At 45.5% G+C, this 23,247-nt stretch overlaps 2 protein-coding genes across 2 annotated transcripts in view; both read left to right on the plus strand.

The window, feature by feature from the left end:
• Positions 1-4,765, plus strand: part of VWF (von Willebrand factor) — a 150,183-nt gene extending 145,418 nt beyond the window's left edge. The window contains exons 48-52 of the mRNA XM_012637894.1: positions 281-379; positions 1,053-1,181; positions 1,704-1,743; positions 3,861-3,958; positions 4,473-4,765. Of these exons, the coding sequence (XP_012493348.1) occupies positions 281-379; positions 1,053-1,181; positions 1,704-1,743; positions 3,861-3,958; positions 4,473-4,661 (555 nt within the window). The 3' untranslated portion in view covers positions 4,662-4,765. The remainder of the gene's footprint in view (positions 1-280; positions 380-1,052; positions 1,182-1,703; positions 1,744-3,860; positions 3,959-4,472) is intronic.
• Positions 4,766-8,499: 3,734 nt separating this feature from the next.
• The window catches only part of ANO2 (anoctamin 2, calcium activated chloride channel), a 361,968-nt gene continuing 347,220 nt past the window's right edge, over positions 8,500-23,247 (plus strand). The window contains exon 1 of the mRNA XM_012637807.1: positions 8,500-8,521. Coding sequence (XP_012493261.1) covers positions 8,500-8,521 — 22 coding nt within the window. The remainder of the gene's footprint in view (positions 8,522-23,247) is intronic.

The following is a 23,247-nucleotide window of genomic DNA, read 5'->3' on the forward strand; positions in this document are numbered from 1 at the left end:
GCCGAAACAATTGAATTTTTAAGTTTGGATTTCAAGGGAGACATCTAATTTAATAGATCTGGCTGCTACAACTGGAGTAAAATGCACATATGTGGAGGGAAGGGATGCTGTCTAGGGGATTGAGAACTGAAAAAAGCTAGTTAGAGCTGGATGTTGACTTTCCAAATTCCAGGTGAAACTGCTAGATAGGAGAGATGAGAGACCCTCAAGGTAAGCCTACCTAGAGTTGGGATGTTCTGGAGACGTTAACTAACTACTGTTTCCCCTCACCCTTATTTAGGGTTACAAGGAAGAGAAGAACCCAGGTGAATGCTGTGGGAGGTGTTTGCCTGTGGCTTGCACCATTCAGCTAAGAGGAGGACAGATCATGACGCTGAAGGTAGGAGCAAGCTGGGCTCGGGGTTCCTTCTCATATCACCGTCTTGTTTCCTGTTTTGAAATCTTCTCTTCAAGAAAGAGGGACTAAGTTTGGTTCGATGTTGGCTTCTTTTTCCACCTCTTTCTGATTTTGTAAAGAAGAGATGGATGACTTATGGAAGGCATCGAATTTTCTCTTTAATTTAGTTATTTTGTTGCTCTTGTTGACAGGAGTGTAGTGGTGTATGGCCTGGTGATTTGGATTTGGTTGACTTGTAAGATTTTCTCTAGCTTTGCGATTCTGTGAGATTGGACAGGCCACCAGGGAGAAACAAACTCTGATCTCCAATGGCCAGAGCTAGCTGGGGGGGCTGGGAGGCAGAGCCCCTGGTTCGTCTCTAGTTTGGTTCTCAATTAGCCAGTTCGCTGTTGCTGCGTCTCAATCCTCTAAGCATCTAAGCGGTCACTGTAGTCAGAGGATCCTCTACATTTACACAGCCCTGTCATAGTAAAGAAGTCATAAAACGGGAAGCCCACCTCTGTCCTGTGTTCTGGGTGTGGGGACTTTGTGAACTGTCTCATTGTTCCGTAGTTCTCCATGTTGCTTCAGCAACCCAAGGCCATGGTTTGCGGTGGCTTTGTAACCCAAACCCTGTCTTTGAGTTTTCTCTGCTCACTCTTCTCTTTCCTTCTAGCGTGATGAGACGCTGGAGGATGGCTGCGATAGTCACTTCTGCAAGGTCAACGAGAGGGGAGAGTACATCTGGGAGAAGAGCGTCACCAGCTGCCCACCCTTTGATGAACACACTTGTCTGGCTCAGGGAGTGAGTAGCTGAGCTCAGACCCTGCTTTCCCCTTGACTGTCTCAGTCCTTGACTCTGAGAGCAGGGTCCTTCTGAACAGTGTGCAGCCCAGCTCTGACGTGATTCCCAGTGTCTAAGGCAGATCTCCGACTAGTTTAAGAACTGATGAAATGACGAGATCAAAGCCTATTGGAGAGACAAAGTTCTCTGCAGCATAAAGATGCTTTATAAAAACCCTCCTTCCAGGGAGGCTGCCTCTGTAATCCTTGAATAGGAAGGTGAGAGACCAAACTGATTTCCAGTGTGCCTGGGAATGATGATCCCGATGACTCCATCAGAAGGGAATTCAGAATGATCAAAATTGTTTCAGCCTGGTCAGGTGGGGTGGTCCATCTGCTCACACTTTTGATGGGAAGGCATGCTTTACAGCTGGGACTTACGCTCAGGGCTGTGGGTTCAGAACTAGAAATAGGCCTGGAGTAACCTGAAAGCTGTCCACTATGTACTATTTTTGCCTAACCTGGGCCTTTGCTGTTTTCTTAGGGGAAAGTTATGAAAATTCCAGGCACCTGTTGTGACACATGTGAGTACATTACTAATATCTTGTCCCTTGAAGCCCATTGGACCAGCCATATTTCTTGATCATTGGCCAGTCATTATATTTAATCATGCAGGGAAGAGCCTCCCCTCCTGGATGTCATTAGACTGCCCTCTGCTCAAATCCCCTTTTAAATGCCTATGGAACAGTCTCTTTCCCCCTTTTCTTCAAACTCCTTACTGCCTCTAGACTCTTATGTGCCTTTCACCAAACTACAGAGTCTTTGGTTGTTCACAGTCCTATGATGGGAGAACATCTTCCCTCTCCAACCAGTGCTCCTTGAAGACAGGGACCCTTGATCCATGATCTTGGCAGAGCAGGTACTCAGTACATATCCATTCACGAGTGGGCTACGGCTCCATGATCTCGACAGAGCGGATACTCAACGCCTGCCTGTTTATGAACGTGGTACGGCTATCTCGAAGAGAAAGGGAAGACACCAGCTGGCTAACGATGTGCGCTGTGGGGGCTGCAGGGAATACAGAATGCCTGCTCGAGGATTCATGAGGGTGGTCTGAGTTTATGACCTCCCCTTCTTCACCCTCAGCGCCTTTGACCTTGCAGTTATGTCATGCCGGTGGTTCTAATCACTCACAGCAATAGCTTTGGGGATGGGGCTCCCCAGTCTGCACGTCAGACAGTATTCTTCCCACACATTCCTGTGTTCCCGAACACAGTGACTTTCAGGATCCCAATGCTAATGCGATATTTTCTGAATATAGAATTACTCGTCTGGACTAATATTTTTTGTTTTAGTGTTTTTTTTTTTTTAAATTTTGATGTTGGGTTTACAGGCCCATGCTTATTTGCAGGTAGAAAAAGGAAGAGTGAACACATGAATATCTTCAGTGTTCAGTCATTCATTCATTCATTCTTTTCTTTTCTTCTTTTTCTTTTTCTTTCTTTCTGTCTCTCTCTTTCTTTTTCTTGATTTCTTCTTTATCCTTCCTTCCTTCCTTCCTGCCTGCCTGCCTTCTTTTCTTTCTTTCTTTTCCATTGCTTGGTAATTCGTTCTTTTCTTGGTGGCTTACTCTGACAGCCTCTGTAATTGCTGTAACCAAATCACAAATTGAGGAAACACTCTGAAAACATTTCTTTCTATGATTCCCATCTGAATGGTTTAAGAATGTGAAGTCAGGAAGCCGTCAGGGAAGATGAATTCTCTCTAGGCACACTGCACATGGAATTTGGTTAAGAGACTGTTATCTACAAAAGCACCAGTAAGGGGCCTTTGAGACCCTTAATAAGGAAAATAAGCCAGGCCCAGGGATTTAAATCTACAGCAAAATAATATAGTATGTTGGCCTAAATATGCTTTTCTTATTCATCCTGTAAATGTAGTAGTTGGCAGGCTTTACCTTTAAAATGAAATTATTTGAAAATAGAGAGGCAGACTAAATATGTTGTTAGGGTTGATTTAGATTTGGAGCTATCCAAGAATGAAAAACTCCTAGTGTTCAGATGGGAATGCTGAGCTGGAATTAAATCTTTGAATGCTCAGTGGGCCAAGCAGAGATTTAGATCTGAATGCCACTAGCTCCTATACATAAGGAAACCCATACCAGCGACCTAGAGACAGCAGTACCCAAAAGGGAACTTCAGAAGCTCTTAGGAATCTTCTGGGCCCCAGTAGAGGAAGTGAATGCCCCTCTGTGGTTGTGACATTGGCCTTTCCTCTTGCCCCAAGGCAGAGCAGGATGGATAATAATTATATCTATTAGCTACTTCGTTGCCCGTTATCTTCTGGATATAGTTATAGGCACAGAGGCTTGTTCCAGCGTTATGGATTTTAGAGTCTACAGTTATATAAAAGCAAGTCGCATTCATTGACATCACCAAAGCACAGTGAATCTAGGCTCTTCCTGCAGTGAAAACTGTAGCATTAAGTGAGTTCAATCCAGCAGTAACGACATCTCTGAATACGAAGGGCCAGAAGCAGCTGTGATGAACCAGGATGACTTAATGCCCTCCCTGTGGCTGGATTTTGTTATTTTTTTATTGTGAAATGGACCTGTTTCCAGCGCAGTGAGGGCACTGGGGCTGAAGGGTGTTCTGTAGAACCCCAGCCAGTCCCCAAGTTCCACCTCTCACCTGTCCTGTAGGTGAGGAGCCCGAATGCAGAGACATCACTGCCAGGCTGCAGTCCGTCACGGTGGGAAGCTGTCGGTCAGAAGAGGAAGTGGACATTCACTACTGCCAGGTAAGGGTCTCTGCCTTCTGTAAGGCCTGAGTGGGGAGCACTGAGTCGCTCTGTTTGGACACATTTCTTTACATTCTAGAAAGATGTGGAAAATTCACAGAGAGGAGAAGGGAAAGAAACTGGAAGCGTTTTTTCCTAAGTAAATGTTTTATTGAAATAACTGGGAACTTTTGATCCCAGGAGGAAGAAAATACCGAGGAAAGACTCAATGAGTCCTTAATGAGAATGGAGAGTGACTTATGGACGATGGGAGCTGCGTTTCCTGTAGATCAATCAAACACGCATGAGAATTGCAGCTAGAGGGATCTGGGTGTGACATTACCCTAGCATAGAGGAAATGTCAGACTTCCCTGAGATCTGCCTTTACCAATTGCCTAGCTGTCCTGGGTGTCTGTGGGCGAGGCGGGGCCTGCCTTGCTTGCAGGGGTGGGGAGAGGAAGCAGGCTGCCCCGGAGTCCTGCCCACCCAGGGTTACTCACCAATACGCTGCCCTGCCCCCTCTGCCCCCCTGCAGGGCAAATGTGCCAGCAAAGCCTTGTACTCCATTGACACCGAGGATGTGCAGGACCAGTGCTCCTGCTGCTCCCCGACGCGGACGGAGCCCATGCGAGTGCCCCTGCGCTGTGCCAACGGCTCCGTGGTGTACCACGAGGTCCTCAACGCCATGCAGTGCAGGTGCTCCCCCAGGAAGTGCAGCCAGTGAGGCCTGCCGCAGCCGCTGCCCGCCTCGGCCCAACCCGCCGGAGTCGTCCTCTGCATGTTCCGCTCTAGTGCCCGCCTGGGCCCACAATAAAGGCCAAGCTCTCACCTCGCAAAAGGCTGCTGGTGCTCTGTGTCTTTAGGCTGAGACGGGAACCGTGGGCTGAGGCTGAGTCCTCAGACTGGTTCTGAGGCCCCATCCGAAAGCACTCTGGCCCCAGTGTCTATTGGAGGGACCTCCAGCCTCTGGGGAAAGAGTGGTGTCTTTGCCCCCATGGGGTGGGGAGGGCGTAGCGGGGGGCAGGCTTTTTCAGACACTCAGCCCAGTGGCCCCAAGTAAGAGGGATTTGCTCGGGAGCATTGGGTTCTCCAAGCTGCGAACCGAGGGACTTCTGACCGTAGCAGAGGGTGGACCCGGGGGCCAGGGTCCTGCTGAGGCAGATTCAGCAGTTGTCAGTGCGGCTGACAGTGTGGAGAAGCCATTTGACCAGGTGACAAAATCCTGGGTCCCCTCGGTGGCCTCTGTGGGAGGGAGAGGTGCTGAGGACCGCGGGGGACCTGGAAACAGGTGCCGGCAGGTGCAGCAGCGTGGCTCCACCCCAGCCTCGGCCATCGCAGGCGAGCCCCAGGCTTGGAGGCAGCCCTGGGCTCCACGTGTGGCCCTCGCGCAACTGTGCGGCCTCACACAAGCCCCTTCATGGTTTGCAGACTCAGTTTCCTTGAAAACAGGAATGTTAGTCTCGCTCACGGGATGCTAAGGATAAAGAACTTCGGCCTAAAATAAAGCCTGAAAGTGCTTAGGTGACTGTAAATTGTTCTATAATAACATAAGAAGTGACAAGAATAGAAATGGAGAAATCAAGCCTCAAGTGGGGAACGGGTGACTCTAATGCCGGCAGAGCATTAGGGATTTCTTTCATCCCAAGGGCTGAGAGGGCTGAGTTCCTTTCGGGCTTTATGCGGGATGTCAAGGCTCCGCCTGCTCCAGCCGTCTTTCAGTGGAAGAGGAAGAAGAGGGAGAGGTGTAGATAACACCAGACATCACCTAGTCCCCACATTGCTAACCAGTACTGTCACTCTCAGAGACTGTCCTTCCTTAAAATTTATGAAAAAAGTTTATATGCACACTGGCAGGATGGTAGAGACTCTAGCTGGGGGAGAACAGCCAGGAGAACGAAGATGTCCTGGATGGGCTAGGAGTTCAATGGAGAATCGATTTTCATTCCAGATTCTTGTAACACTCAACTCATTGAAAATACTGGACGATGGAGCTGGGCAGGGTTTAGACATCATCTAATCCACTGTCCCCGCCCCAGCCCTTTACAAATGATGAAAGCAGCTCAGAGAACTCAAGTGACTTGCCAAGGGTCACGCGGATGCTGGGTGGTAGGGCCAGCTTCAGAGCCCAGGTGCTCTGACACCTAGACTAGAACCCCCAGGCCACCCCACCAGAGCCACACGGTCTGCTGCTGACACATTCGTTCCTTGCCACCATGGCAACCAGTGGCCACTGCATTTCTGCGTCTCCACCACGTCTGTTACCGTCTAGGATTAACCTCAAAAGAAGCTGCATTACAGGAAAATGGCACAGATTATGTTGAGCAGGTTTAGTGGGGAGTGTAGTGGGATAGAAGGAAGAAAGAATGGATAGAAGTTTTATATAACTACTCAATAATTCAAAGGTTGTCATCTCCGCATCTATCACCCCACCCCCAACTTTGAGTAGCCTCTAAGGTCTCTCTTAGTGGGAAACCAGATCCAGGGACACGGAATTAACTGTCACTCTTCTGACTGATCACCTAACACTCTAGCTGGGGACAAGGTGCTATTGGAGGCATCAGCCACAGAGAAACTTAGCAGGGAGGCTGCCCCTTGTGCATAAGTTGTCAATTTTCCTACGGCCTGTGCCTTGACAGCATGAACGTCTCATACTTGCTGATACGACATTTCACCATCCATAAAGAAGCTGACTCAGGAAAACTGCATGTTTTGATTAAGAAAAATAAAAACAATGTTAGGGAGCTGGGTAAAAAGGAGGCAGAAAGAGAAACTGGCGGAAGTAGCGCTCGTGTGCGTGTGTGTGCGTGTGTGTGCGTGTGTGTGCGTGTGTGTGTGTGTGTGTGTGTGTGTGTGAAGTGTCTCAGCAGTCTTCCTTCATTTACACATACTCCAAAGGCAGGGTCTGCGCCTGACCTCAGGGACCCTCCCATTTGCTCACCCTCAGACTAGATGAGGCAGAATCCCCCAAAGTGAGTGTTTAGGGGAGTCTCATGGAAGGAGTACACAGGGAGGAAGAAAGTGCCGGAGGGAGAGGGGAAAGGGAGTGGATGAAGGCGCAATGGCGAAAGTGTTCCCAATGCTTTGAGATAGAAAAGACATGGAGAAGCGTCCCTGCAAGTGAACGAGGAGAAGGGCGTTGTTAAGGAAAGCAGCTGAATAGCAAAGTATTAGGACAGACTGCCTGTCCTAATACTTTATTAGTATTACATCCTACTACCATGTATTACATTAGTAATACTTAATAACAGGGCGGGCTGCCTGCTTTGGGATCCTGGGATCCTCCTAGAGGCGAATTACTTGACTTCAGCACTTCAGTCTGCTCATCTGTAAAATGGGTACACAGCAGTAATCACCTTATAGAATTATTGTTAGGAGTGAAATAACTACCATAGGTAAAGCACTGGGAAGGGTGTCTGACAAAGAGGAAGTCCAGTGGAAACGTTAGCCATTGTTACTGGCAACCGCCAGAATAAAGCCCTGGGTTGGGGCGTCATACTTCCTGGCTTTCCTTCGGTTCTGCCCTTGCCTGTGCTGTTGTACACCTCCTCCCCTTACTGCCTCAGCTTCCTCGTCTGTAGAATGGGGAGCGGTCATCACCAGCTTACGTCAGTATGGGGGAGAAAAGTCTCCACACCTAACGGTGGGCGGTCACAACAGCGTGCCGGACCTTAACATAACGCTTGTTCGTTCTGGGGGCCGTGGTATTGATGACTTGGTTTTGCTTTGGGGCATCTTGGAGTTGCGGATATCATCATCCAGAATGGTCCTTTGCTCGTCTTCTCTTCCTTCCCTCTGCCCACGGCCGCGTACCTAAACCTTCCCAGGAGAGGCACTCCTTGTTCGCTGGGATGGCGCTCCGGTAGTCTAGCTCCGCAACCCTCCTCACCCTGTCCTAGCGTCTCATGGGGGCGCTCTCATAAAACCTGCCCCTTCTCCTGCCTCTGGCGGCCCCTCTTCCGGTCCTACTGTCCCTTGCGCACCTATTCCCGGAGTCCTGCCCCTTTTTGTCCCTCTTAATCGAGGGCAAGGTGAGGACAACTGGTGGCGAGGTAGAGTGAAGGCAGGTGCCAGGGGGTCTGTCCAGGGCCTAGCAGCTGGGCTGTCCCCTAGACAGAGGGTGACCCTGTGCGGCGGCGGGAAGCAGGCTTTGCTGGCGGGATTGGAAACTAATCAGCCAGACGGTTCATGAGATAATCCGGCTGAATTTTCACGCTCGAACCAGGTTGTGAGGGGCCTCCCCGGGCCGAGGGGAGCAGGCGGCACCGACTGTCTCGGCCCCCAGCTCCGCAACCCGCGCGTATCCTGGACTCACCGGCCGCGGGACCGCGTTCCTTCCCCGACGCCCGGCTCCGGCGCGGGTGCGCCCGGGGCGGCGCGGGAGAGCGGGGGCTCTGCCTGGCGGCGCGGGCCGGGCCGAGCGCGGGGAGGCGGCGGCGGCAGGCGGGGGCGGGCGCGCCCAGAGGAGCTGAGCGCGATGGAATTAGCCCGCGGCGGCGTAAGCCTGCCCAGAAGCGCGCGCGGCCGCGCGGCCGCCAGGGTTTCGCGTCCCGTGCGCCCGCGCCATGGCTGCCCCCGCGCTGCGCGGTGAGTCTGCCCTGCCGACCTTGGTCCCGGGCGCCCCGCAGGTCGTAGGAGGGAGGGGTGAAGGGGAAGGCGTCCTAACCCCTGCGCGGAGGGATCGGTGACCCCAGGTGAACCTGGACAGGGTGGTGCGAGAAGCTGACCGCTTTTCCCCGGGTAGGGAAGCTGAGGGACGCCTGGGCAATTTCTGACACACTTATTTTTATGGAGGAGAGCGAAGGTAGGACAAGAGGCAGAGGACTGGTGCGGTGGCTTCTTGGTGGTGCTCGGTGACCAATTCCTACCGCTGCTGCGATTTTGCCTCTTGTAAAAAGTCTTCGGGATGGGTAGATGCCTAATAGTGCTATTGCTGGATCGAATGGTATTTCTATTTTTAGCTGGGTGAGGCAAAGACATAAAGTGTAACTATAATGTTTGTACTCTCACAAAACCCTGGAATAATAAATAAAAAAAAATTAAAATAGATTTCATTATATCATAATAAAAGTGAAAAAACCCTTAAAAAAAAAAGGAGGGGATGGATATTTGTATACACAAGGAGTGCAATGCGCACCACCCGAAGGATGGACATATTTGAAACTCGGACTTGGTGGGGGGGGACCAAGGGCAACATACGTAACCTAAACATCTGTACCCCCATAATATGCTGAAATAAAAGAAAAAAAAAGAAAAAAAAAAGAAGTCTTCGGGATGTTTAGCTTGGAGTATCTGAGGGTAAGTAAACAACTAGCCGGTTTGATTCAGTAACGGTCTGCTGAGGACAGAGCAAATGTGGCTTTGGCATCCCTGGAGTGGCCTCACGGTTTCAGAAATCTCTTCCAGTCATTACCTAAAACCACGTTGAGGGAGAGCTCCGATGTCGGTCATTTACACCTCGGGTGCAGGGAAACACAGGTATGCCTTCCCCAGGCCTTCTCTTAGGAGAAAAGCGAATTGAGGTGGACTTCGGGGGAGGAGGACGTTATTCTACTGCGTTTCGGCAGGGGTGACAGGGACTTTGGTGGGTGTCTTGTTTCTGGTAGTTCTTGAGAGAGGCGTGAGGTGGGGAGGGGCCGCTCCTTTGGCAAGAGCGATGAGCTGAAGCCACTGCAAGGGAGGTGTCAGCCGTAGTCCTGAGGCTTTGTGAGCAGATGTGGAGAGATACACCCAGGGACCATGTGGACCCTGGTCTGGGGCAGAAGGTCCCATTGGGCAAGGTCAAATCTCAACCCAAAGGCAAGTAGCAAATGGATGGAGGATCTTAGACAAGGTGAGGGCTCTTCCAGAGGCCCCATCCACCTGCCTGGATTTTGTTCTTGGGACCTGACATTAGAGCTCTTGCCCAGATTTTCTGTCACCGTGGCCCAGGAATTGGGCCTTTGCTCTTCTCAATGTGTCTTGCCATGCACTTGTCATTTTGGGAGCCGAGGGCCTGACAAAGTCCTTTCCGGCAACCTCTCCTGCTCTTTGAGTTGCCTCTACGTGGGTACCAGGGCCACTTTACTGAGTATAGAGGCTGTGTGAGGGGCAGGGGTGGGTTCCAAACACAAACCTTGGGTTCTAGTCCAGTTCTTATGTGTGCTTTCTCTTCACCTTCCATTGTAGGGCAAGTCTAGAGGGTGGGAGGCCCAAGGACCTAAAGTGAAGCACATCTATCATTTTCTCTAATGAGGACCTGATTTTCTGGAGATCCGCCCATGCTGTGAACCCTTTCTGCTGGCTGAGAGAAGCCTGTCACACCCTGTGCGTGATGTCGCTAGAGGAGAATAGAAAACTGACTGGTAGAGATGCGCATCTTGCCCCGAGCACACGATAGAGCCCACCTCTATTTGTAAGCAGGTGGTTAGGGAAGGCCTCTCTAAGGAGATGAGTTTGAGCAGACGTTGCATTAAATGAAGGAACAAGCCATGCAGGTATCCAGAAAATTATCTAGCAAAGAAAGTATAGGCAAAAGAGCCCATGGCAGAGAAGTGCTTGGGCGATCTGAGACATAGTGAAGATGCCAAGTGGCAGGATCAGAGAGACCAGGGGGCGAGGGGGCAGAGCCAGCCAGATCATGCAGGGCCTTGCCGCTCAGACCATGTGTTCTTGTCATTCAGGGGCAAAGGGCAACTAACATGTATCAAGCATCTGCACCAGACACTGTGCTAAGTGTTTTGCCTCACAACAACTTTGGGAGTCAGTATTAAGCACATTTCATACAAGGAAACCTGAGGTTCACATAGGTTAGGAAACATCCCTGTTATAGCGTGTTAACCACTGAATGATCACTGAAGGATGAAGCCAGAATTCAAACTTGGGTCCCACACTCGAGCTCATATTTGCCCCCACTACCTCAATTGTTGCTTTGGTTCGTTTATAAGAAGTTACTAGAAGGGGGTATAGATGCCAGTAATTGTGGCTGGGAAATGTGGGTGGAACCAGGGACTTAAGGGAGATAGTAATTTTGCAAGGCTGTTAGGTAAATGCTGTGGTCGCCTTCCAGGTAAGGCTGGGCCTCGACACTGTTTCCACCTGGAATCATCACGGTTAGTTTATTTAGTGGGATCAAGCCCAGGGAGGCTTGGGAATATATGATTGTATCAGAAAACCTGAACAAAGAATATCTGCTATAATTGAACAAAAAACTTATTTATGATCTTCCTGACAGCCAGGTCAGAAAGGAAACAATAAGTTACATGGCTCTCATTGCCTAATGAAAGGAGACTAGTTGATCAACATTAAGCTTTAAGAAGAATGTCGTGGCGATATTTACGTAAGACATTGCCCAACATAATGAGCTGTGGTTTCATTAGTAGGTTTTTAAAATGTGTATTATTCATCCTATTGTTTCTAAATTTTAAAAAGGGATGTTTCTGTTTTATTCATTTCTGGCCCATTCCACCATATTGCATTTTTAAAAATGCTATTTGCAAGCACATAGACCACTCAATGGCTGATAGTGCATTTGGGGCAGTGGCTCTCAATCTCTTTTTCCATCCCTGTATAAGAGAAGGGTGCACGACACTTCCATCAGCAACAGTTCTTGATCCAGTTTCCATCCCTTATCATTTCCCCTTGGCCTGGAGAACATCCTTTAGCATTTCTTGAGGTATGGTTCTACTGGTGACATTCTCTTCTTATTTTGTGCTTTTAAGAAAAGTGTTGTTATTTCACTCTCGTTTTTGAAGGATATTTCATTGGATATAATGATTTGGTGGGTTTCCATTGTGTTGATGAGAAGCTAGCCTTAATCCATATTATTATTTTATTCATTATTTTCTTCATCTGTAATCTCTTTTTAATCTGGTAGCACTCAAAATTCTATTTTCAGTTTTGTTTTTGACTGTGATATATCTAGGTTTGGTTTTCTTTGTAATTTTTTTTTTTTACTTGAGTTTGCTGGAATTCTTAAATCTCAAAGTTGTATTTTATGAAATTTTGACATGATTTCAACCACTATTTCTTTAACCATTTTTTTTGACCTGTTTTCATTCTCTCCTTTTCCTGGGACTCCAGTCACATGTATGTTAGATTGGTATTGCCCTGCTAGTTCCTGAGGTGTGGTTAAACTTTTTCCAGTCTTTAGTTCTCTGTTCTCTGGATTATATAATTTCTATTGATCTGTCTTTAACTTCACTGATCCTTTCTCTACCTTCTCCAGTTTGCTGGTCAGCCCATCCCATGCATTTTTCTTTTTAGTAATTGTGGTTTTCAGTTCTAGAAATTCCATTAAAAAGCAGCTTTATTGAGAAATAACTCAGATACTGTAAAATTCACCCTTTAAAAGTGTATAATTTAGTGGTTTTTAGTATATTCAAAGTTGTGCAACTATTGCCACAATCTAATTTTAGAACATTTGCATCGCCCTAAGAAAAAACTTTGTACTTAATGCAGTCACTCACCTTTCCTCCCTGCCCCCAGCCTCTGGCAGTGACTAATCTACTTTCTGTCTCTATGGATTTGCCTATTTGATTGATATAGAAGTGGAACCATACAATACGTGGCATTTGGTACCTGGGTTCTTTCCCTTGGCATAATGCTTTCACGGTTCAGCCCTACCGCTACATGCATCAGTACTTCATTCCTTTTTGTGGCTGAATGATATCCCCTTGTATGGAAGTACTACATTTTGTTTATCCATTTGTCAGTCGGTGGACATTTGGGTGTTCTCTCTGGCTACCACAAATGTGAACTTTCATGTATAAGTTTTTGTGTATATATGTTTTTTATTTCTCTTGGGTACATACCTAAGAGAGGAATTGCTGGGTAATATGTTAAACTTTTTTAGAAACTGCCAGACTATTTTACAAAGTGGCTTTACCAGTTACAGTCTCACTAACAATTTAGGAGGGTTCCAATTTATCCACAAACTCACGAACACTTATTATTCATCTTTTTTATTATACTCATCCTCATGGGTGTGAAGTAGTATGTTAGTGTGGTTTTGCATGAACACAGGAGCAAGAGAAGCCTGTCATCAGAGAAGAAGGAAGAGCTACTATGCCTGGTAACCCATGCGCGTGCTTTGGCCCCCTGCCTATAGAAGTGCCGTGTGCCTCAACCAGGGGCAGGACCCTCCACTTGTCAGGTTGCAAGAAATTTGTGAAAGGCTCTGTTAAGCAGGGCTTTGAAGAATGGGTATTTGACATGGATATAATCTCAGTGGACTGAGTCACTGCGCTTGCATGTAGAGTTACTTATTATTACCCACACTGGTAGTGAAGAATACTGTATGAATTAGCATAATGTTCAGCTAGCTGATACAACAAATAGACTAAAAAATAAATAATGAGTAATGTGTAATAGTCCTGAGTGGGTAAACAAGTTGGTGGGTGGCTCTTATCCATGTAGTATTTCACTTCACTTGCATGGCTTCTGTTGGCTCCCTGACTTCTAAAACATACTTTAGAGCATTGATCATAATGCCAGCTTAAGAATCAGAGGGGGCAGGAATGAGTGTACATAACCCAAGTAAACTGAAATGCTAAAAGCCACTAAATGTAGTTCACGTGCAGCTACAATAATTTGATGCAGTTTATAGATGTATTGGAGACATGCTCACCTGCTGTAACAAACGGGAAGGCACGCATCTTCCTCTCACTTGACAACATAGATAAGTGACGTTCCAGGAGGAGTCTCAAGAAGCAACTGAATATGTTGGTCAACTACTGTCACACAAGCTCACCATTCATTCACTCGTTCAAAAACCATTTAATAAGCATTTACCACACACTGCCTTATCCTGGTGCTGAAATTTGAAGCTGAAATTTGAAGCTGAAATTTGAAGTTCTCAGAGCCTACTTGGGGGGACAAGTGTGTAAATCTGTAACTTTAATACAGTACAGTAAGTGTGACTATGCCACACCAAACTTATCACTTTTGGTAGGCTCCTAATGACAGAGACTGCTGGCTGCTTACCAAAATCCATGTTCTTTTTTCCTTCCTGAACACACAGTTATTTCCTGGCCTCCCTTGCAATTGGTTATGGCCGTGAGACTGAATTCTATCGACAGGAATCTGAACAGAGCACTGTGCTACTTCTGGCCTTGGCCCCCGGAAAGCTTTTATGGCTGCTTCTCTGTGCTCTTTCCCCCTTCAGATAACAGAAATGACAACTCTCAGGGCCACCTTGGAAGTCTTGGTTGAAGTTGGCAGTGCCTCTGTCACCCTGGGTTCCTGAAACACTACGTGGATAAGAGCCACCCACCAACTTGTTTACCCACTCAGAACTATTACACATTACTCATTATTTATTTTTTAGTCTATTTGTTGTATCAGCTAGCTGAACATTATGCCAATTCATATAGTATTCTTCACTACCAGTGTGGGTAATAATAAGTAACTCTACATGCAAGCGCAGTGACTCAGTCCACTGAGGTTATATCCATGTCAAATACCCATACTTCAAAGCCCTGCTTAACAGAGCCTTTCACAAATTTCTTGCAGCCTGACAGATTTAACAATCCTTTCACACTTTTGCACACCACAGGTGAGGAGAGATACTCAAAAGCAGGAACTAGGTATCACTCATCTTTGACCCTTACGACAGCCTGACACATAATAGGTGCTCAATTAATGGGTGGATAAAAAAATGATGAAAAGAGGATCAGAGAAGGATTTCTGGGCAAAATCATCTCTTCTATGCTTTCTGGTATAGAATTTTGGAGCTTCGATTATGTTGAATTCAAGTATTCTTGAGTAAATACAAAGTTGTTTTTAAAGAAAAGTTTGTCTTTGGCTGCAGTTACTCCCATAGTATACCTCTCCCTCAGCACAAGAATTAAGGTTAGGATCTTAGCTCTCTTTAAAAATAAACCAATGTAATAATTTCCTTCTTTTCTAAAGTATGAGGATCACTTTGAATTAATACAAGAATGTCCTGTCATTTTTGGTGCTTGCCAATAATCTATATCTGAAACTATTTGTCAACAAAGTACCTTTTGATTAAAAACCTGGCTGGCATGAACTTTGCTTCCAGGAGTGATGGAGTAACTGGTACTGGAGTAGACATTCTGCCATAAAGTATAAAACTGGGAAAAATGAATGAATCAATCGTTTTCAGGCACCAAACAACCACCAGCACAGAAGTACAGTCCCTGTAAGAGCAGAAGCTCACAGATTTAGCCCTGTGGGTGTAGGCTGTTGACTGGAGTTCAGAGACCTGGAGTCCAAGTGGAGGAAAGAGATCCCACTGAACTGAGGAGGCAGAGATAAAAGTTTGGAGCAGCTAAAATGGTTGGCAATTATGGAGCAGAGCACAAGAGAGGAGGAATCTGTTTGAAGGAAAGTGCCCAGAGGTCTCTTTGAGAGTCCTTCCTGAGTCCTTGGCTAGGAGCAAGGCTTCACATGCACAGCGCGAGACAGAGGAAGTGTGCCAGAGAGAAGCTGCTACAACCCTGAGATCAGAACAGAGATGCTGGAGACCAGACAGTGCTGGCAGATGCTGAAGTTCCATCCCGGGCAGAGTGGCAAGTCCTCAACAACATGTCCTAACACTCCAGGCATGCACCTGGGACTCCAGGGGCCTTGTTTTAGGAATAAGAATCATGCACTAGAGAACATTTACTCTAGACAGACTCTAAAAACATTAAGGCCAGGCCCTGAAAAGATCAATATGGAAGACAGAGTTTAGAGGTTCAATTCTACCAAATTAGAGAATCTTGGAAAATACCTTGGATTTTCATAAAATACCCTAGCCAAGAAAACAAAAACAAAAACAAAACAAACAAAAAAACCCTCCCCAAAACCCAATCAAACCTAAATAAGTTCAAAGTGATCAGTCAGTAATTGAACGTCCTGCTACAAATAAAAATAAATTTTTATCCTCTTGATAGGAAGATAACGTTGTATCACTGACAATGTCTAGTGTACCATATGCTTACTATATATGGTATGTAAAGAAATAGTAAGTGACCCATGAAAAGAGACAAAAGGAGCAGCCAACAAAATGAAAAGGCAGCCAATGAGGTGGGAGAAAATATTTGTGAACCATGCATCAGAGAAGAGGTTACTATCCAAAATATATAAGGAACTCATACAACTCAATTCCATAAAACCAAATACCCAAATTAAAAAGTGTGGGCAAATGACCTAAATAAGTATTTCTCCGAAGAAGACATAAAAATGTCCAACAGGTATATGAAAAGGGCATTACTAACCATGAGGGGAATGCAAATCAAAACTACACTGAGATGTCATCTCACATCTGTTAGATGGCCATGGCAAGCGTTTGGAGGAAAGAGAACCCTTGTACACTGCTGGTGGGACTGTAGATTGGTACAGCCATTGTGAAAAACAGTAAAGAGGTCGATAAAGAAATTAAAAACAGAACTAATATATGGCCCACCTGTCCCTCTTCTGGGTATATACCGAAGGAATAAAATCACAACCTGGTAAATGATATCTGAACTCCCACATTGATTGCAGCATTACTCACAATAGCCAAGATATGAAAACAATCTAGGTGTCCATTGCTTTGTGGTATGGAATTCTGGACCTTTGATTATGTCTAATTCAAATATTCTTGAGCTGGATGAATGAATAAATAAGTTGTGGTGTGTATATACATGTATACACGCACACACACACACACACACACACACACACACACACACACTGAAATATTATTCAGTCTTAGAAAACAAGAAGATCCTGCCATTTACCATATTATGGATGATCCTAGAGGACATAATGCTAATCGAGTAAGCCAGACAGAGAAAAAATAGTGCATGATCTCACTTCTATACGGAATCTAAAAAAACAAAATTGAATACATATAAATAGAGAGTAGAAAGGTGGTTACCAGAGGTGAGAGTGGAGTGGGGGAAATGGATAGATACAGATCAAAGGGTGCAAAGATAAGTTATCTGGGACGAATAAATCTAGATATCTAAGGCACAGCATGAGGACTATAGTTAATAACCTTGTATTGTATACTGGAAATTTGCTAAGAGAGTGGATTTTAGGTACTCTTACCACACACACAAAAAGAGAGGTCATTATATGAGGTGATGGCTGTGTTAATTTACTTGACTATAGTAATCACTTCACTACATATATGTACACCAAAACATCATACTGTATACCCTAAATATATACAATCAACAAATAGGGTAAAAAGAGACAAGCAAGAAATTAAACTGATCCCAAGATAGTCCAGATGTTGGATTAACAAATAGTTTAAGGCAGCTAACATAAATATGTTCTCACTAAAGGTAAGTAGATTTTAATGCATAAAAAGATACAGTGGAGAAATAGAAACTACAAACATAAATAAAAACAAATGCAACAGGACTCATACTTCCCAATTTCAAAACAACGGTAAAGCCACCCCATTACTTGCACAAGGATAGACACTCAGATCAGTCAATGGCATTGGGATTTCAGAAATAAACCCTTGGATTTCAACAAAGTGCCAAGAAATGGGGAAATGGTGCTGGGACAGATTGATAGCCAAATGCAAAAATTGAAGTTGGACCCTTTCCTCACTCATACATACAAATTAACTCAGAATGAATCATAGATGTGAAAATAGTAGCTAAATCTATAGAACTATTAGGAGACAACATAGGAGTAAATCTTCATGACCTTGGTTTAGGCAATGTTTTCTTAATATCACATCAAAAGTGCAAGCAATATATCTCAGTGAATTTGCTATAACAAAATTCCAGAGACTGGGTAATTTATAAAGAACAGAAATTTATTTCTCACAGTTCTGGAGGCTGAGAAGTCCAAGATCAAGGTGTTGGCATTCAGCATCTGGTGAGGGCTACTCTCTGATTCCAAGATGGTGCCTTGTTCCTGTGTTCTCACATGTTGGAGAATGGAAGGGCTAAAAAAGGGTTTAGCTATTTCCCTGGGGCCTTTTTATAAGAGCACTAATCCATTCACAAGGGATTAATCACTTCCCAGAAGGCCCTACTTCTTACTACTTAAACTTACTGGGGGTTAAGTTTCAACATGAATTTTGGAGGGGACATAAACATTCAAACCATAGCACATCAAAGAAAGAATAGACAAATTGGACTTCACCAAAATTAAAAATGCTTTAGAAGATAACCATCAAGAAAGTGAACAGACAACTAACAGAATGGGAGAACCTATTTGTACATAATATATCAGATAAAGGACTTATATCCAGAATATAAAAAGAACTCTTAAAACTCATCAAGAAAAAGACAAATAACCTAATTTTAAAATGAGCAAAGGATCTGAATAGACATTTTTCAAAGAAGATATAAAAATGGCCAATAAGCACATAAAAATATGTTCAGCATCATTAGTAGTTAGGGAAACGCAAAGCCACCCAAATTTTTCACTCTCAGGCCAAGGCAGCTCTGCAGCTCTAAATATTCATCTTCACTGTGCTGAGTTGCACTTCATTTTATTTGTGTACTAAGCTTACCTTGTTCAAGTTTTAAAAGATGCCGCTTCCTGCTAATATTTCAAGATCTGTGACTAGATCTGTACTCACTCTTTTGGTTCTGTCAGTGATTGTATGGACCAATGGTCTCAACCTTGGCTGTGCGATAGAATCACCCCAGACAAATTTAAGTTCAAATCTCTGGAGGTGAAACCCAGACATCAACATTGTAACCTCCTTAGGTGATTCCAGTGTGCACCCAACGCCGAGAACCACTCTGTGTCCCCATTCGTCCTTTACCAGTGCAGAATACTGATACTGCAAGTCTAGCTTCCCCGGCAGGCTCCTTCTCCGCACAGAGTAACTCATGATTCTGGGGCCCCTTCTCCAGGGCTGCTTCCCCTACTTCTGTCCTTTGGGACGTGGTGATCATAACTTCACTGATGGTCCAGTGAGGACACTTCCTGGTTTTAAGTAAAAGTAACCTGTATTTGGCTAGGCCACAGTAGCCTAGTAGAGGAGAAGTTTTGAGAAATTCAAAATGTGTCTCTCTAGCTTTTCCCCACTAGATATTATGGGATCTTCTGTCACCCTTAAAGTCTGATCCAGTGATTATGGGAGTCCCTACAGTGTCTCCAGTGTGCTCACAAACAATTCTCCAGGCTTTTATGTGGTGTTGGCATCGTAGTTGTCACTCACTGTTGAGGCTCTCCATTTTCCACGCTGTGAGAAGGCGTTTTCCCTGCCCCCAAAGGTTACTGTGTGCTGGGCCCCATGCTCAGGGCTAAGGATACAGAGGCGAACAGGGCAGGTACTATTCCTCTCCCCAAGGAGTGTACAGTCTGGCAGATTAAGCTTACTGTCTAGATGATATGAATTTATCCATATTGGTTAACAAATCTATAGCAGAGAAAGCTTCTGAGCTATTTCCTATAGATGACAAATATATTTGGGATGTTTTATAAATATTCTCAGGATCATCCATATCCCTCACATCTGCTGAATCCTTCTGTCACCCCCGCATCTCACCTGGATCCTTAGGCCTCAGGATCCTTAGGCTGAGGTGGGGTGGCTATGATTGGAAGAGCCCTTTTAGGCTTTTAACCTCAGACCTGGTCCACTTTGGGTGAGAGAAAGCTGTTCCACCTTCTTTGGAGAGACGGGAATAAGAAAGAGATCATGAATGTTGGTTACATCCAGGAAGAAGAGATGGGAGATGTTTATGGATGGTAGAGGGGGGTGAGAGGGACGTTGAGGGAATCCATTGGGTATACCCAGGAGAGGAGACAAATGCCCTCAGTAAAGTGTGTGTGTGTGTGTGTGTGTGTGTGTGTGTGTGCATGTGCATGTATACAAAGGGCTTAGGGGAGGGATTACATTTTGCTCAGCATTGCATCATCACGCTCTTTCATGTCAATGAGGAGCAAACAGAGCAAATCTGTTGCAACACAGGTTATAGTTAATGAGCTAACAGACCAGTTTTGACCCATTATGTTGTAGGCTGGCTACTTCCTCACGACATGCAAGGAGGGGCATTTATTCCTTAATCTCATCAGCCACACTCCAAACCACAGTGTAGGATGGGCTGCCAATGAGTAGGTTTCATTGGGCACCTCACTGAAGTCCCAATTTGTGGATTTTGTCATTGAGTGAAGAACTTCCTGAAGTGAACTTTTTTATTCTTTTATCATCTTTGGTCTTAACTTTTAAGGATATTGGATCTGAGCATTGACTAATGCTATTTGTAAAAAGGCCTTTTTAAAGGAGGTGAAAGATGTTAAGAATGTACAGTCAGAAAGGGACTTATAAAGTTGTCTGTTCTCCTTTTGCATAATACAGCTCAGTGGTTGAGAGTGTGGACTGTGAGTGTGCTGGTAATCTTGGACAACCTGACCTCTCTCTATGCCTCAGTTTCCTCGTCAGTAGAATGGTGACAATATTACCTACCTCATAGGGTTATCACAAAGGTTAAATCAACTGGTATATGTAAAGTGCTTAGAACAGTGCCTAGCACATGCAACGTGTTAACTGTTAGTGTTATTCTAGTTGTTACTATTAGGGTAGGTCTGTGTACAGTTCAGTATAGGGCAATTTATCATATTTCAAAATTCCCTCAAAAGGAAGGATTCCCTAATTCCCTGCATGATTACCTTCAAAAGCTTATAGAGTCCCTACTGCATCCAGAGTCCTGTGCTAGGAAATCAAAGATATAAAAGGAAAATTTTCTGAACTTCTAAAGGACTTCCCTTAGTGATTACGAAAGAATTGGTATAGGGGTAGGACTTTATCTGGGTGGAATTTAGACAAGTGGAGAGAACATTCCAAGGAAGAGTAACTGCTTGACCAAAGGCACAGAGTGATCATCAATTTGGGGACAGGTTTAACTAAAGAGGAATGTTCTTATCTGATGGAGGGATTAGGCAGCAGAGATATGTAAGAGACATATATGGAATCTTTGAATGCCAAGTTGTTTGGAAGCCTCAAGACAATGAAGGTTTTTGAGTAGCAGTATGAACAGTGAAATAACAGTTTTATTAATTTTGTGAAGGGTCATTTGTAGCAGCAAAACAGTTAGGGATCTGCCCACCTACCCATCCACTCACCCATCCATCCACCCATCAATCTATTCCATTCATCCATCTATTCATCCATCCACCCACCCATCCATCCATCTATTCCACTCATCCATCTATTTATCCATCCACCCACCCATGCATCCATCCATCCATCCACCCACTCATCCATCTATTCATCAATCCACACATCCATCCACCCATCCACTCATCCATCCATCTATTCCACTCATCCATGTATTCATCCATCTATTCATCCATCCACCCACCCACCCATCCATCCACCCATCCATCCATCTATTCCACTCATCCATCTATTCATCCATCTACCCATCCACCCATCCATCTATTCCACTCATCCATCTATTCATCCATCCACCCATCCACCCATCCATCCATCTATTCCACTCATCCACTCACCAATCATTCCACCCACACATCCATCCATCTATTCCACTCATCCATGTATTCATCCATACACCTATCCATCCATCTATTCCACTCATCCATCTATTCATCCATCCACCCACACATCCATCCACCCATCCACCCATCCATCTATTCCACTCATCCACCACCCATCCATCCACCTGCCCATCCATCCATCTATTCCACTCATCCATCTATTCATCCATCCACACACCCATCCATCCATCTATTCCATCCATCCATCTATTCCACTCATCCATCTATTCATCCATCCACACACCCATCCATCCATCTATTCCACTCCTCCATCTATTCATCCATCCACCCATCCACCCATCCATCTATTCCACTCATCCATCTATTCATCCATCCACCCATCCACCCATCCATCTATTCCACTCATCCATCTATTCATCATTCCACCCACCCATCCATCCATCTATTCCACTCATCTACCCACCCATCCATCCATCTATTCCACTCATGCATCTATTCATCCATCCACCCACCCATCCATCCACCCACCCATCCATCCATCTATTCCACTCATCCATCTATTCATCCATCCACCCATCCATCCACCCACCCATCCATCCATCTATTCCACTCATCCATCTATTCATCCACCCATCGATCTATTCCAGTCATCCATCTATTCATCCATCCGCCCACCCATGCATCCAACCATCCATCCATCCATCTTTCCCCTGGCACCCCATTTATCCTCACTTTAGCCAGGGTGTTATTTTTATAATGTAATTCTAATAATGTTGCTCTCCTGCTTAAGATCCTTTAATGTTATTATAAACTGTGAACCCTGAGTATTAACTGAGTGGGATTTCAAGTGGTTTTAGGATTTGGGAGAGACATTTAGAGACATAAGGGAAAACAATTCCAAAGACCAAAGACAAGAAAAAGCAGGTCACCTTCTGCATCTGCATGTGGTTCATTCTCTCCATAGCAGCGGTCCCCAACCTTTTTGGCACCAGGGACCGGTTTCATGGAAGACAATTTTTCCATTGACTGGGGATGGGGAGGATCATTTTGAGATGATTCAAGTGCATTACATTTAATGTGCAAAACTCTCTGCTAATGATAATCTGTATTTGCAGCCACTCCCCAGCGCTAGCATCACTGTCTCAGCTCCACCTCAGATCATCAGGCATTAGATTCTCATAAGGAGCACACAACCTAGATCCCTCACATGCACAGTTTATAGTAGGGTTTGTGCTCCTGTGGGACTCTAATGCCACTGCTGATCTGACAGGATGCAGAGCTCAGGTAGTGATGCCAGTGATGGGGAGCAGCTGTAAATACAGATGGAGCTTTGCTGGCTCACCTACCTGATGCTCACCTTCTGCTGTGTGGCCCGGTTCCTAACAGGACACGGGCTGGTACCAGTCCACCTCCCAGGGGTTGGGGACCATAGGTTGAGTGTGTGTGAGTGTGTGAGTGAGTGGGGAGTGACTAGCAGGAGGTGATATTGGGAAGGTTGGCAAGACAGAGGTAAAGGGCCTTGTGGGCCATGTTAAAAAGTGTGTACTAGTATAACTCTCATGTACCCATAATAATTAAAAAAGATGGGAAGGGACCAGAAAGGTCCTTTATGTGCTCCTCAAATCCCTCCATAGAGCTAGCCCCTCTGGGGACTCTGTGGGTGGAAAAGGAGCACGAGGAGGGTGGTGGCCCTTGCTCTCAGCAGGTTGTTGATCTGAAACAACCAAGCCTGACCAGCTGCAAAGGACCATGCAGGCTATTGCCTTTCTCCTGGGTCTCCTTTCCCTGCCCATTCGCAGATGACTGTTCATCTCATCTAGATGCTCAAAAGTCACATGCTCTGGGAGACTTTACTGACGGCTCTGGGAGAGCTGAGGGCTTCTGCTTCTACTTCTGCAGGTTCTTGT

Source organism: Propithecus coquereli, unplaced genomic scaffold (assembly GCF_000956105.1).
Source record: "Propithecus coquereli isolate 6110/MARCELLA unplaced genomic scaffold, Pcoq_1.0 Scaffold124, whole genome shotgun sequence".
In the NCBI taxonomy this organism is placed as follows: domain Eukaryota; kingdom Metazoa; phylum Chordata; class Mammalia; order Primates; family Indriidae; genus Propithecus; species Propithecus coquereli.